Genomic DNA, 11,854 nt, shown 5'->3' with positions numbered 1-11,854 from the left:
ACCTCTATGCACTGATAAGCACCAGTTTTGTCATGCGACTATTTACTTGCTGATTCACCAGTTTCTTATCCTTAAATTGCTTCCCTTGATTCAAGGTTGCTGGGTCTGGGATTAGATATGGTAAGATTAAAGTGAAAAGAGTCACTTATGGCAGCATGTGACCTTTATCAATGGCCAAAGTAAAAATTTAATATATATGTGTTTTGCCTTATATTTGGATTTTAGATGTCAAGGGTGGAACCTTGTTCTCAAGATGGGGGGTGTGACACACCTCCCACTGTCTGGAGGTTGTCCTGTCAACTGGATAAATTGGGAGGGTCATCAGCTGATGGCTCTCACCTGGACCCATAAGCTATAAAAGCTGGCCCGTGTTTTCACGCTCTCCCTTCTAGCAGGTTACATCCATTCTGTGGCATCTTTTGTACTTGTGTTTATTTTAGTTTAATCAGTTATACTTAACTAAGTATCTTGTGTGAACTCCCTCTTTGTCACAGTTTGCATGTAGGTCAAGGTCAATGTAACCAGACAAAACAATGACAGGGGAAGTGTGTAGAGCTGGGTAGGCAATCACATTATGCATAGATAGAATTAGAAAACTGATTATTTTAGTGTGTTCCTCGTGCAAGTATTTTAGCTCTGACTCAGGTTTGCATGACCTGGTCTTCAGTGCAGAGCTGCCTTGCTTATAAAAACTGAAGAGGCAGGTGTCGTCCTAAAATTTGACTTCTATACAACAAACACCAATATGTATTAAAATAACTGCAAAAAATATTTCTGCATGCTCGCATTAAAGGCATCTCTGTCTCAAAGTCCCAGGCTGAATTTCAGTCCCAGTACACTCCTGCATCCATTAATATTAGTCAGTTTAGTTGAAAAACTTTACACATACGCTCTGACCTCACCTCCAGATGCAGCAGCACTCTTTTCTGAGGGGAAGTATTTTGTTAATAAAACAAATTTGATCTGGGGATGGTGCTACATAGAAAGATAGGGGATCACCAAATTTGTGACCATTCATCCTGACCTCTGTACCACATTTCATGACAATCTATTAAATTTGTTGTGATATTTCATTAAAACACATCAACCACATTGTCATAACTGCTGTCCCAGTCCTGTTTTGTCCATTCTACCTCTGTCCCTCTCTTCCACGTTCACTCTTCCCCCAGGCCCATGCATTATTTAGACATGACAGATTTGCCGTTCACAATCCATCCACCAGATGCCCTCACTTTCTCTCCGGCCTCAGTCATCTGATTCCTATATCTAACTACTCCCCTGTTTCTCATTTTTCATTGTGATCTGATACTTGTCCAGATATTTCAGTCTGGGACAAAGTGGTGGACTGTCAGAACCCACACTGACGTCCCTGGAGCTATACCCCAATCATATGGTTAATACAGACCAGAGAATACTATCTTTTATTTATATTGTCAATCTATTCCATATTTATATATCTGCATTTGTCATCTGTAGGTTTGTCTACGTGTAGCACCTTATCTTCAAAGCAAATTCCTCGTACGTGTAAAAACTACTTAAATAAATGCAATAAAGCATTTTCTGATAACATGTATGTGTAATTTTGAAGTTAATATACATAAATTCAAATGTAAAGATTTAATGTTCATTCTATCAAAGTATGCTTATTACGACAATGATGAGTTATTTAATGTTTGAATTACGATAGTCTAAGAATCACCCATTTACTAAGGAGGAGTCTCTTGTATTACTGCAGAGCAGATAGTGTCTGAGAACTGTTACATTCTGCTATAAACAAGTAAACATGGCTAAAACAGACCAGAGAAACATTAAAGATGGTGACTGCAATCTTAAAATGCCTGGAAGACATACAAATGTAAAAGACAGAAATTATGCAAAATTGTCACTGACAAAAATGAGACTAAAATGTATTCTGTTTTTGATGCCTTAAATTATAATGACTAAAAATGTGATTGAACTTAAATGTATATTAATTTTAAAAGAGTGTCAGTTGCCAAATTAACACACTATTTGGGACTACAGTTACCTGAAACAAGTACAACAAATATGCTTCACATCACTTTATTCCCTTTCGTTTCGATAGAAAGTGGTCAACTGCATAGATCACAAATTAATAATCTCTTTGTCTGAGTGAATGTCCCGCGTTGATCAGTTTTTAAAAAGCCATAGAATCTTTTCTTTGGAATTGAACTGATGTTTTGTTATGACATCAAGAAAGTAATAGCTAAGCTTGCTAGCTGAAACATTTCACAACCTACAAACCAGAGTTGGCTGAAGAAGTTATGATGTGGCATTTGGAAAAACTTTGCAAAATGTCATCAAGGTTAGCCAACTTTTTGACAACAGATAAAACGGGTAAGGAAAACTAAACACACACACAACCTGACAGGCTATGTACCACAGTCCTTTAACATAGATGTATGAAAACTCTTCTTATCCCTTCCGGGGAGAGTAGTTTCTCCTCTTCCTTGTTTTGTTATGGGGGTTGTTTTGAACACTGACTTTATATAATGTATTAATATTGTAATGACCACTTTTCCATGGGAGGCCCTACCAGAAGCACCAGCCTCCAGACAACACAGCCCTCAGGTTGATAGGGACACACAAACCTCTCCACCACGATAAGGTGATGGTTCCCGGAAAGGAACTTAAAGAGCTAGTACCTTACAATGAGAGTGTACTCCAAAAATGCAGGGTTACTTGTGGTTCCTGGAATCTCCAATAGTAGAATGGGATCCAGAACCTTCAGCTATAAAGCTCCTCGCCTGTGGAATCAGGTCCCACTTTGGGTTCTGAAAGCAGACACCATCTCATGTTTGTGCTGCAAAAGACCGACATATTAGCAACATAAGTTGCTACCTCAGTCGGGACTTCACTGGTGAATGTCTGAATTTAATCACATCACAGTTGCCCTCAAGATTCTTAAGAATGAGGATAGCGTGGTTGCTACAAGAGAGGTAGATTTAAAAAAAAAATGTTTTGATATGTGTCACTTAACATATGTAATGTTTCTTCTTTTCTTCAAAGATCAAAATGCTGGATGTTGTGAGTGTTCTTGATCCAGTCAAAGAATGTGATTCAGTTCTTTGAGAAGTTTTAACTCAAAGGACAAACCTGTCTGGCTTTTGAAATGCTAGACAGTCTTTTTCTGTTGAGGGACAGACACTGGAAGCCATTGTCTCTCAGTGAGATATGGCAACTTGCACAGCAGGTGTGACTTTGAACCATCTATTAACAGGTAATACTTATCCAGCCAGTTGAGTAAGACATTTAAAACTGTGTGCACACATACGTATACCTGTGTTTGTTCTTGTAGCCTGCATCCTGGTCAAATGCATATTTAGTCATCCACACTCTGCAGTTGCTGACAGACTTTGACAGCCTGAATGGTGGGGTGGTGATGGCGCAATGGATAAGACGCCTGCCTTTGGTGTGAGAGACCTGGGTTCAATCCCCTGACTGTGACCCATCCACCAATGTGTCCCTGGGCAAGACACTTAACCCCTAGCTGCTCCAGAGGTGTGCGACCTCTGACATGTATAGCAATTGTAAGTCGCTTTGGATGAAAGTGTGGCTTGTGTGGCCATAGACATGTGGCAGTGTGTTTGCCTTCTTGTACCTCAGTGACTCGACAGGGGACTTTAGGAAGTTGGCTGCTGTGATTCTTTATATTCTCTGAGAGGCATTGTTGAAATACTGGGCCAGCCAGCTGACTAGCTAGCAAGATAACAGTGAGTGGTCAATTTATAATTTGCTGTGACACTGAGAGATGGGAAGAAGATAAACTGAACCTCCAAACACTTCAAATCCAGCTTTACCCAGAGATGCAAGAATCCATTGAGCTGGAGGAAATGGCAGAGGCTCAGCCACTCCTCACTCCTGTGACCGCATTACAAACATGCCTTCACCATAGATAAGAGCCGCACATCCTGGTACTTTGCCCTTGTATCATGCTTCAGGCCCTTTTGGGGTAAAAACAGCCCCTCTATCTTGACTGCCGGTAAAAAGCAAATTATGAGGTGTTGGCCAATTTAATAGCATAAAGGAGCGGAGTCTCCACCGTGCTGAGTCTGGGAAACTGCTCTGCATGTTAGCTTAGCTTAGCAACATTTTGCTAACAAACAACATTGCTAACATAACTTACATTACTTGATGTGCTGTTGTTTGCTCTGTATGGTATTTGTCATGGTATTGTGTTTTTCTAGAATTGCATTACCCACCTTTAATTTATTATCAAAACAGTTGCAGATGAATTTAATGTCCATCAACTAAATGTTTTATCACTTGTTCAGATCCAGTCTCACCCAAGGTGTGATTTGTTGACAGTATTTACAGAAAGCAACTACAGAATATTTTGAGGTAAAAATTCTACATAAAGCCGGCCTACCTTGAAATGGTTATTTTCAGATGTCTCTTGTGTTTTAAAAGATTGTGATGTCTGTGCATCAGGTTGTCTTCATCTGGTCAAAATGTCTCGTACTGGCCTGAATCAACTGGGTTGATAGTGGCATCTAGATTTTACTCTTGTATCTATTATTTTAAGTTGTTTATTTTGTTTTTCAATTAATTGTTTAAATAATAATATTATTAAATATTAGATTAAGTAGGTTGACTTAAAATTGAATTGACTAGGCCTACAAATGAAACAGAAATCAAGCAAAAATGACTAGGGAGGAATATCAGTAAAACAAGTCATCAAATAATTTTTTTGTAATTAAAATGAGTGAAAACTGTCTTGTGTTATGTTTACCTCATGAAAAGACCCATCCAGCTGGGGGCGACAGTGTGTGCGCTCACACATATTTGGCCTTTTTGAGTTGCCTTACAACTGGCAGTACCCTCTCCCGCCGCCGGGTTACAACATCTAGATAACACAGCTTTGTTGCAGCCGTGAATTTCACACCGTTTATGCATCAGTCGGGCCCTGCAGGCCTATCAGGCCTGTGCCGAGTCACCGAACATCTTTATCTCAGTAATGGCAGAGCGGCTAATGATTCCTCCCAGGTGACTCGGTGCGAGATAACCTGCATCGTGAACGTTACTGAGACCAAGGGCAGTCCTCCTCCCGGGGTGGAGTACACCCACATCCCGGTCTCTGACTCCCCGATGTCTCCACTCTGCGATCACTTTGACGAGGTGGCAGATAAAATACAGATCACTGCAGAGTGCGGTGGCCGCACATTGGTGCACTGCAACGCTGGAGTGAGCCGCTCCGCCGCCCTGTGCATGGCCTATCTGATGAAGCACCGCGGTGTGACTCTCCTGGAGGCCCACAGGTGGGTGAAGACCTGTCGACCCATTGTGAGGCCGAATGATGGCTTCTGGAAGCAGCTCATCCGGTATGAGATGGAGCTTCGTGGGCATAACTCTGTACTAATGGTCTCCTCCTCCATGGGAGAGATACCAGACATTTATGAGGAGGAAGCCAGGAATATGATGCCCCTGTGAAGAACTTAATGAATGAATGTATGGACATCTACTGTAATGTCTGTCGCATAACTAGTGACAAAATGCTGTTTAGCCATGTGAAGAATATAAAGACTTAATGCGCTCCCTGATGAGTTATTATGGGCTTTTATAGCCTACCTCTACTCTAATTGTCTGACAGCTGTTATAGGTGACAAAAAACTTCTTAATTCGTGTAGTTTATTTTCCTGTCTTAATCATCTCACAATTAATCTGGTGACCCATTGGAGGGGGCCTGACCCTAAGCTAAACTATCTGTCTAAAGTAGATAACCTGGCTCCCCCTAGACCAGCTACAACAATAAAATGTTATGTATATTGTTGCATCAGTTTAAAATACTAATTAAAAATATATTACAAGGTAGATTTATTTGTCACAATACAAGTTATAGAGTGAAATTGAGATAAAAATGGTAAACAGAAATAAACTATGGAGCAGTGCTGAGGATGAATTTCAATTTAAAAGTCTGATTGCTTGGGGGAATAAGCTGCTCTGCAATCTAGTGGTGCAGAAACTTCTATCTCCTCCCAGAAGGCAGCTGGGTGAACAGGCTACGGCTGGGGTACTGTCCCATGTGTATATTAATGTCCTATATAACTATATCAGCCTTGGTTGCCATCTTTCTGCATAACAGGTAGGCTACTTTTTATAATTTGGATGCATTAGGTATATTTTGCAAGTAATTTGCTGTAGGATTTTGAATGCAGGACATTCTACCTTGTAAGTAAAGAACCTAAGTACTTTTTCTACCACTGAGTATAGGCTTGTATATAAGAAGCCCAAAATCATTAGAGCAGCAGTTACTTGTCAAGCCACTCAAGGAATCAAAATCATTTGAGACTACAAAGTACAAAAAGCTTTTATTTCAGAATCAGTGCTCATCTTAATTGGTTCAGCGCGCACACATTTGGGCAGTCATACATTGGAAGGACAGCAGGATGAACAGCCATTCCTAACAGAGATAAATGAGTACTTTATACTTATTGTAGTTATTTAGCTATATGGTCACTAAACATCTTGAAAATATGCTCCTTTCTGCCAGACTGTCCGAAAGAATGGCCCATTATGTTTTTTAATTCTTGTACTTGTGTGACTCAGGAACAGAGCAAAGTGTTGTAAACAAATCTGATTATTTTGTTTTCAGATTTCACAATAAAAATATTTTTTGGAACATAATATGGACTTTCTTCAAAGAAGCAAATGGGTTATTTCTTTTACAGGATAGGTTTCCATATATTATGACCACCACCCAGTAGAAATACTGTATAGGATCAACCAAGGAAACAGGCACAATACAAGAGTCATACATTGAATTACAGTAAAATCTTTCATGATTTGGCACAAGTGTGTCATCTCTGACCATAAATACACACATATCTACTCTAGAGGAAATATTTATACTAATATAGTGGTCAACCTATCCCCAGAGACATTTTTCCCCCATTAGTTCACTCCCAACAGTCAAACCAACACAACCGTTGGCCATCTTCCTAGTTTTTAGGTTATAATAGTCCACAGGTGTTAGCAGCCATACAGTAACCAACAGTAACCATTTAAACAACGCCAGTCACAAATTGTTTTGCATTGAAACCCCGTCTGGATAAATAAATAACGCATTTACATGTGTACCCAACACCTTGATAGCAGCTGAAACAACATCCAGATGTTTAGTTAATAAAGACTATTTCAACATTTTGGGAAATATGCTTGTTCCCATTCTTGCCAAGAGTTGGGTAAGAAGATTGATACCAGTCCTGTCTGTACACGAAATACGAAGCTACAGTCAGTCAGTCAGTTAGTTTAGCATAGCACAAATGCTCCTGCCTCCTGTAATAGTCCAATGCATAGCTTCTGTAACACCACAACATGATATTTTTACACTTAAAAAAAATGTTTAGTATGAATTAAACATATGAGTGCAGGGGCAGAGTGAGCTTAAGTTGACAGGCAGGTATGCCAGCCAATCATTTCATTTGGGCCGAATGAAATTATTGATATTATTCATTCATTTTCTAAAATGTTAAACGATTTAATCTGTTCAGCCTCTCTAGGTCTCAGCCTTTAAGAAGTTAAAGTGGGCAAGCACTGTACTAGTCTGCACTGTCTTATTTAGAAAATAACGGTTGCTATTACATTCATCTGGCAAACGCCATATGGCTGTGAACACAAGCAAAAATCATATTCTGATACTTTTGTACATCTAAATAGACTCAGTTTTAAATTTTCTTTAACATTTAAAACACCTTAAAGAAATTGTACACTGTCAATATTTTACAAAGATTCAGATGGCTTAATTTAGGTACATAGTGCGATCACTAACTTACTGTACAAACAAGTCTGGATCCAAACAGCTAATATTGTCTTTTGCTACTGAAATATCCTGAGTCAGGACCTTAGTCAGGTCAAATTAAAAGATTGCTTTAAAAGTGGAATAACAACACAAGTACAAAAACAGCATGCTTATTTTACCCTCACTGCCTTTCACTAATTCCCTCAATAAGGCAACAATGTCATCTGCATAGTCATACATTAAGCATCTAAAAGGTACAAAATAGAATAACATCAATTTAACACAAGTTGAAAACAATGCAGAGTACTTTGGGAAACATCAGTATCCATTCGCCCATATCTCACACAACCCCCAGTGTATTCTGCTGCTTGAGGCAATGCCTTCGAGATAAAGACTTCACATCTGAAAGAAAATGGAGAGAATTAAAAATGTAATGATACTGTATTTTAACATTTAAAAAAAGGAGGGGGTGTATTTCTTCAACAACTTACATGCTGTTCCAGCTTCTGGTATTCTGTGGTTTTAGGTCGACGTATGGATCTGGATCTCTTTCCTTCCAAAGCAAATGCAATTATCTAGGGAGAGAAAAAAGGAGAAAAGGTTGTTAGTAACTACTACAAATATGGATATAATTCAACTAGGAACCTATATAAGTAGAACTGAGAGATATCACAGACAACTTTTCTTTCTGTGTGCTCCATAATGCACCACAAAGTACTGGACAATTAAATTAAAATGCTTGAACTAACTAAAACTACTTTTTAGCACCTCAAAAAAATAACCGGACACTATGGGAAATTTGCTTACTCGTATTTTTGCCGAGAGTTAGATGAGAAGATGATATCGTTATAGTATGAAGCTACCGCCAGCAGCCGGTTAGCTTATCTTAGCATAAAGACTGGACATGGGGGGAAAAGCTAGCATTGCTTTGTAATGTGGTGTTTTTACACTTGTATTTTTAGTGCTTGTTTTTACAGTTAAATTGACCAGCAAATATTAGATAAACTATGATCCAATTAATCCACAGCATGTAGTGGAGACCTGAATGAATGAGGTCTGCAACAGAAGTAGCTCAGTAATATCTGGTTTTAAAAAAAACACATTTGTTGCAACAAGAAAACACAAACCAAACTGGTTGACACGCACACAAAATTATTCAACTCAAATCTGGGTCAGTGTAAACACAGGAAGTAGGCTTTAGAGAGGTCTGGGTGAGAACAAAAAGGCTAGGTACCTTGCGCTTGTTGTGGTAAGCAATGTAAAGCACTGCCACCATCACAGCTGTAGTGACAAGATAGGCAAAGAAATGACTGCTTTCTGCCTCATCCTTTATACCAGATGGGTCGTACTGATTTTTCACTCCTGTTTCTCTTTTTCTGCCATCGTCGTCTTCTGGCTTTTCCTCTGACTTTTCCTCCTTGCCGTTGTCTCCATCTAACTTTTTCTCATTGCCGTTGTCTCCATCTGACTTTTTCTCATTGCCGTTGTCTCCATCTGACTTTTTCTCATTGCCGTTGTCTCCATCTGACTTTTTCTCATTGCCGTTGTCTCCATCTGACTTTTTCTCCTTGCCCTTGTCTCCATCTGACTTTTTCTCACTGCCCTTGTCTCCATCTGACTTTTTCTCACTGCCCTTGTCTCCATCTGACTTTTTCTCACTGCCCTTGTCTCCATCTGACTTTTTCTCACTGCCGTTGTCTCCATCTGACTTTTTCTCACTGCCGTTGTCTCCATCTGACTTTTTCTCACTGCCGTTGTCTCCATCTGACTTTTTCTCACTGCCCTTGTCTCCATCTGACTTTTTCTCACTGCCCTTGTCTCCATCTGACTTTTTCTCACTGCCCTTGTCTCCATCTGACTTTTTCTCACTGCCCTTGTCTCCATCTGACTTTTTCTCACTGCCCTTGTCTCCATCTGACTTTTTCTCACTGCCCTTGTCTCCATCTGACTTTTTCTCACTGCCCTTGTCTCCATCTGACTTTTTCTCACTGCCCTTGTCTCCATCTGACTTTTTCTCACTGCCGTTGTCTCCATCTGACTTTTTCTCACTGCCCTTGTCTCCATCTGACTTTTTCTCACTGCCCTTGTCTCCATCTGACTTTTTCTCACTGCCCTTGTCTCCATCTGACTTTTTCTCACTGCCCTTGTCTCCATCTGACTTTTTCTCACTGCCCTTGTCTCCATCTGACTTTTTCTCACTGCCCTTGTCTCCATCTGACTTTTTCTCACTGCCGTCTCCATCTGACTTTTTCTCACTGCCCTTGTCTCCATCTGACTTTTTCTCACTGCCCTTGTCTCCATCTGACTTTTTCTCACTGCCCTTGTCTCCATCTGACTTTTTCTCACTGCCCTTGTCTCCATCTGACTTTTTCTCACTGCCCTTGTCTCCATCTGACTTTTTCTCACTGCCGTTGTCTCCATCTGACTTTTTCTCATTGCCGTTGTCTCCATCTGACTTTTTCTCATTGCCCTTGTCTCCATCTGACTTTTTCTCCTTGCCGTTGTCTCCATGTGGCATTCCATCGTTTGCTTTTCCTGTTGACTTTTCATGAGTTGTCTCTGCTGGTCCATTTTTCACACCATCAATAACAGCCATCTTTTGGTTCTTCCCAGCTTCACTGGATGATTTGTCATCGCTTTGTGTATGATCTGAAAGCTCCTGAGGTTTTTTTGTTGGAGCCCCTTTAAATAAGAAAAACAACAAATGTAGATTTTTAACCAGCAGAATACAGGGCATAACAGAAAAAAACAGAATATAATGCAATATAATAATAAATGCCAATTCATGAATGCTGCCTTTGTAAATTGGTGACCTAGACACATCTGCTTGCTAGTCCTTATTTCGTTCCCTTCCTTGTTTCCACCGCAGAATTTTGCACATTACTTTCCACTTCTCGTCTGTTCTGTTTCACCTTGTTAATAAGTCCTCTCTCGTCTTTTTGTTAGCGTTTCCACCATGATTACCAGTATATTAGCTGAGATGATTTAATTACATAATCATATCATCTGCTGTAAAAAGCATCAAATAAAGGCCATTACATTAAAGGCAAAGGAAGCAGCCTCCATGCGCTGCAAAATGTCAACTAGTTTGGTGCACAGGCTGAACAATTACAATATCACTGTGATATCTTTTGGGGTTTTTCCATTTCGGGTGACTCCTCAAACTATTGACGAGTGATACACCTTATATTTGAATCTTAAATCACTAAGACATTTTATTCAGACATCTTGCTTTTTTAATTTCATGTAGCCAAATTTCTGTAGATATTAATTGTGATTATAATACAGGGAGGTGAACATCAAAAAGTGGTAGTTCAAGGGCGATTTTTTTGTTGGGCATAAGTGTAGGATTGTTTAAAATTAAGACATACACGCCACTTTACATTCTAATGCAATCCATTACAGCTGCTCTGCCATAAAATCTACCTTCAAAAAGCTTTTCAGTCTTTGGTGACACTGACATAAATCAATAGAAGCGTTGTATTGGACTGTATTATTCTGGAGCATTTACTTTCTTTTTTAAATTGTTCTTTTGGGCATTTTTTAGGCCTCTGTTGGACAGCAACATTAGAGAGATGACAGGCAATAAGAGGAGAGAGGGACAGTTCGGTTCATGGTGTTTCCAATGTTTTTCCCACCCCATTTACCTTTATGGAGTAGGGCAGAGCAGACATTTTGACATGTCATAGCAGAAAAACTAATATTGTTAACAATGGCTCCATTCCATTTAAGTGACCCAGTAAACGAGCATGCACAACACCTGGACTAGAGCTCACCTCACTGAACTGTCTTACCTAAATAGAATACAGCCATCATTAATGTTATTATGTCGTGAAAATTATATTCCTGGTGAGGGGTTGATCAAATAATTGAGTTACAACCAACCGTTTTAAGAATTTATTTAACAAAACACATATACAGCTGGTCCAGAGACCTGCCGCCTAGGGCGGCTTTGGGCTTCTGGCCCCGAGCAAAGGGATGCATCTTCATTTACACAGTCTAGGTTTCTGTGTTTTGGGGAACAGAGATCCTCTCTCAGCCTTGAATGAACATTCCAGGAGAGGAGAGGAACAACAAGAGGGATAAAGCACCAAAACA

At 39.7% G+C, this 11,854-nt stretch overlaps 2 protein-coding genes across 3 annotated transcripts; one reads left to right on the top strand and one right to left on the bottom strand.

Annotated features, from left to right (window-relative positions):
* Positions 1 to 4,852: 4,852 nt before the first annotated feature.
* On the top strand, positions 4,853 to 5,829 carry LOC119892460 (dual specificity protein phosphatase 18-like). The gene has a single exon (XM_038704715.1). The coding sequence runs from the start codon at positions 4,909 to 4,911 to the stop codon at positions 5,446 to 5,448; it is 540 nt and encodes a 179-aa protein (XP_038560643.1). The 5' UTR covers positions 4,853 to 4,908; the 3' UTR covers positions 5,449 to 5,829.
* A 484-nt stretch (positions 5,830 to 6,313) lies between these two features.
* tgoln2 (trans-golgi network protein 2) lies at positions 6,314 to 10,454 on the bottom strand. Of its 2 annotated transcripts, XM_038704714.1 has the most exons (4): positions 10,268 to 10,454; positions 8,991 to 10,207; positions 8,248 to 8,331; positions 6,314 to 8,158 (listed from the first exon to the last, which is right to left on the bottom strand). In XM_038704714.1, the coding sequence occupies exons 1-4, from the start codon at positions 10,350 to 10,352 to the stop codon at positions 8,153 to 8,155; spliced, it is 1,392 nt and encodes a 463-aa protein (XP_038560642.1). In that variant the 5' UTR covers positions 10,353 to 10,454; the 3' UTR covers positions 6,314 to 8,152. The 2 variants fall into 2 exon arrangements, with proteins under 2 accessions (XP_038560642.1, XP_038560641.1); XM_038704713.1 differs by having other exon boundaries at positions 8,991 to 10,454.
* Positions 10,455 to 11,854: the final 1,400 nt, after the last annotated feature.

The sequence above is a fragment of the Micropterus salmoides genome, unplaced genomic scaffold (genome assembly GCF_014851395.1).
Source record: "Micropterus salmoides isolate LMB-PRFRI ecotype aquatic unplaced genomic scaffold, ASM1485139v1 Ms_hic_scaffold_7, whole genome shotgun sequence".
NCBI classification, from domain to species: Eukaryota; Metazoa; Chordata; class Actinopteri; order Centrarchiformes; family Centrarchidae; genus Micropterus; species Micropterus salmoides.
Note: the sequence above shows the minus strand (reverse complement) of the source record. Positions and strands in the feature narration are given on the sequence as shown.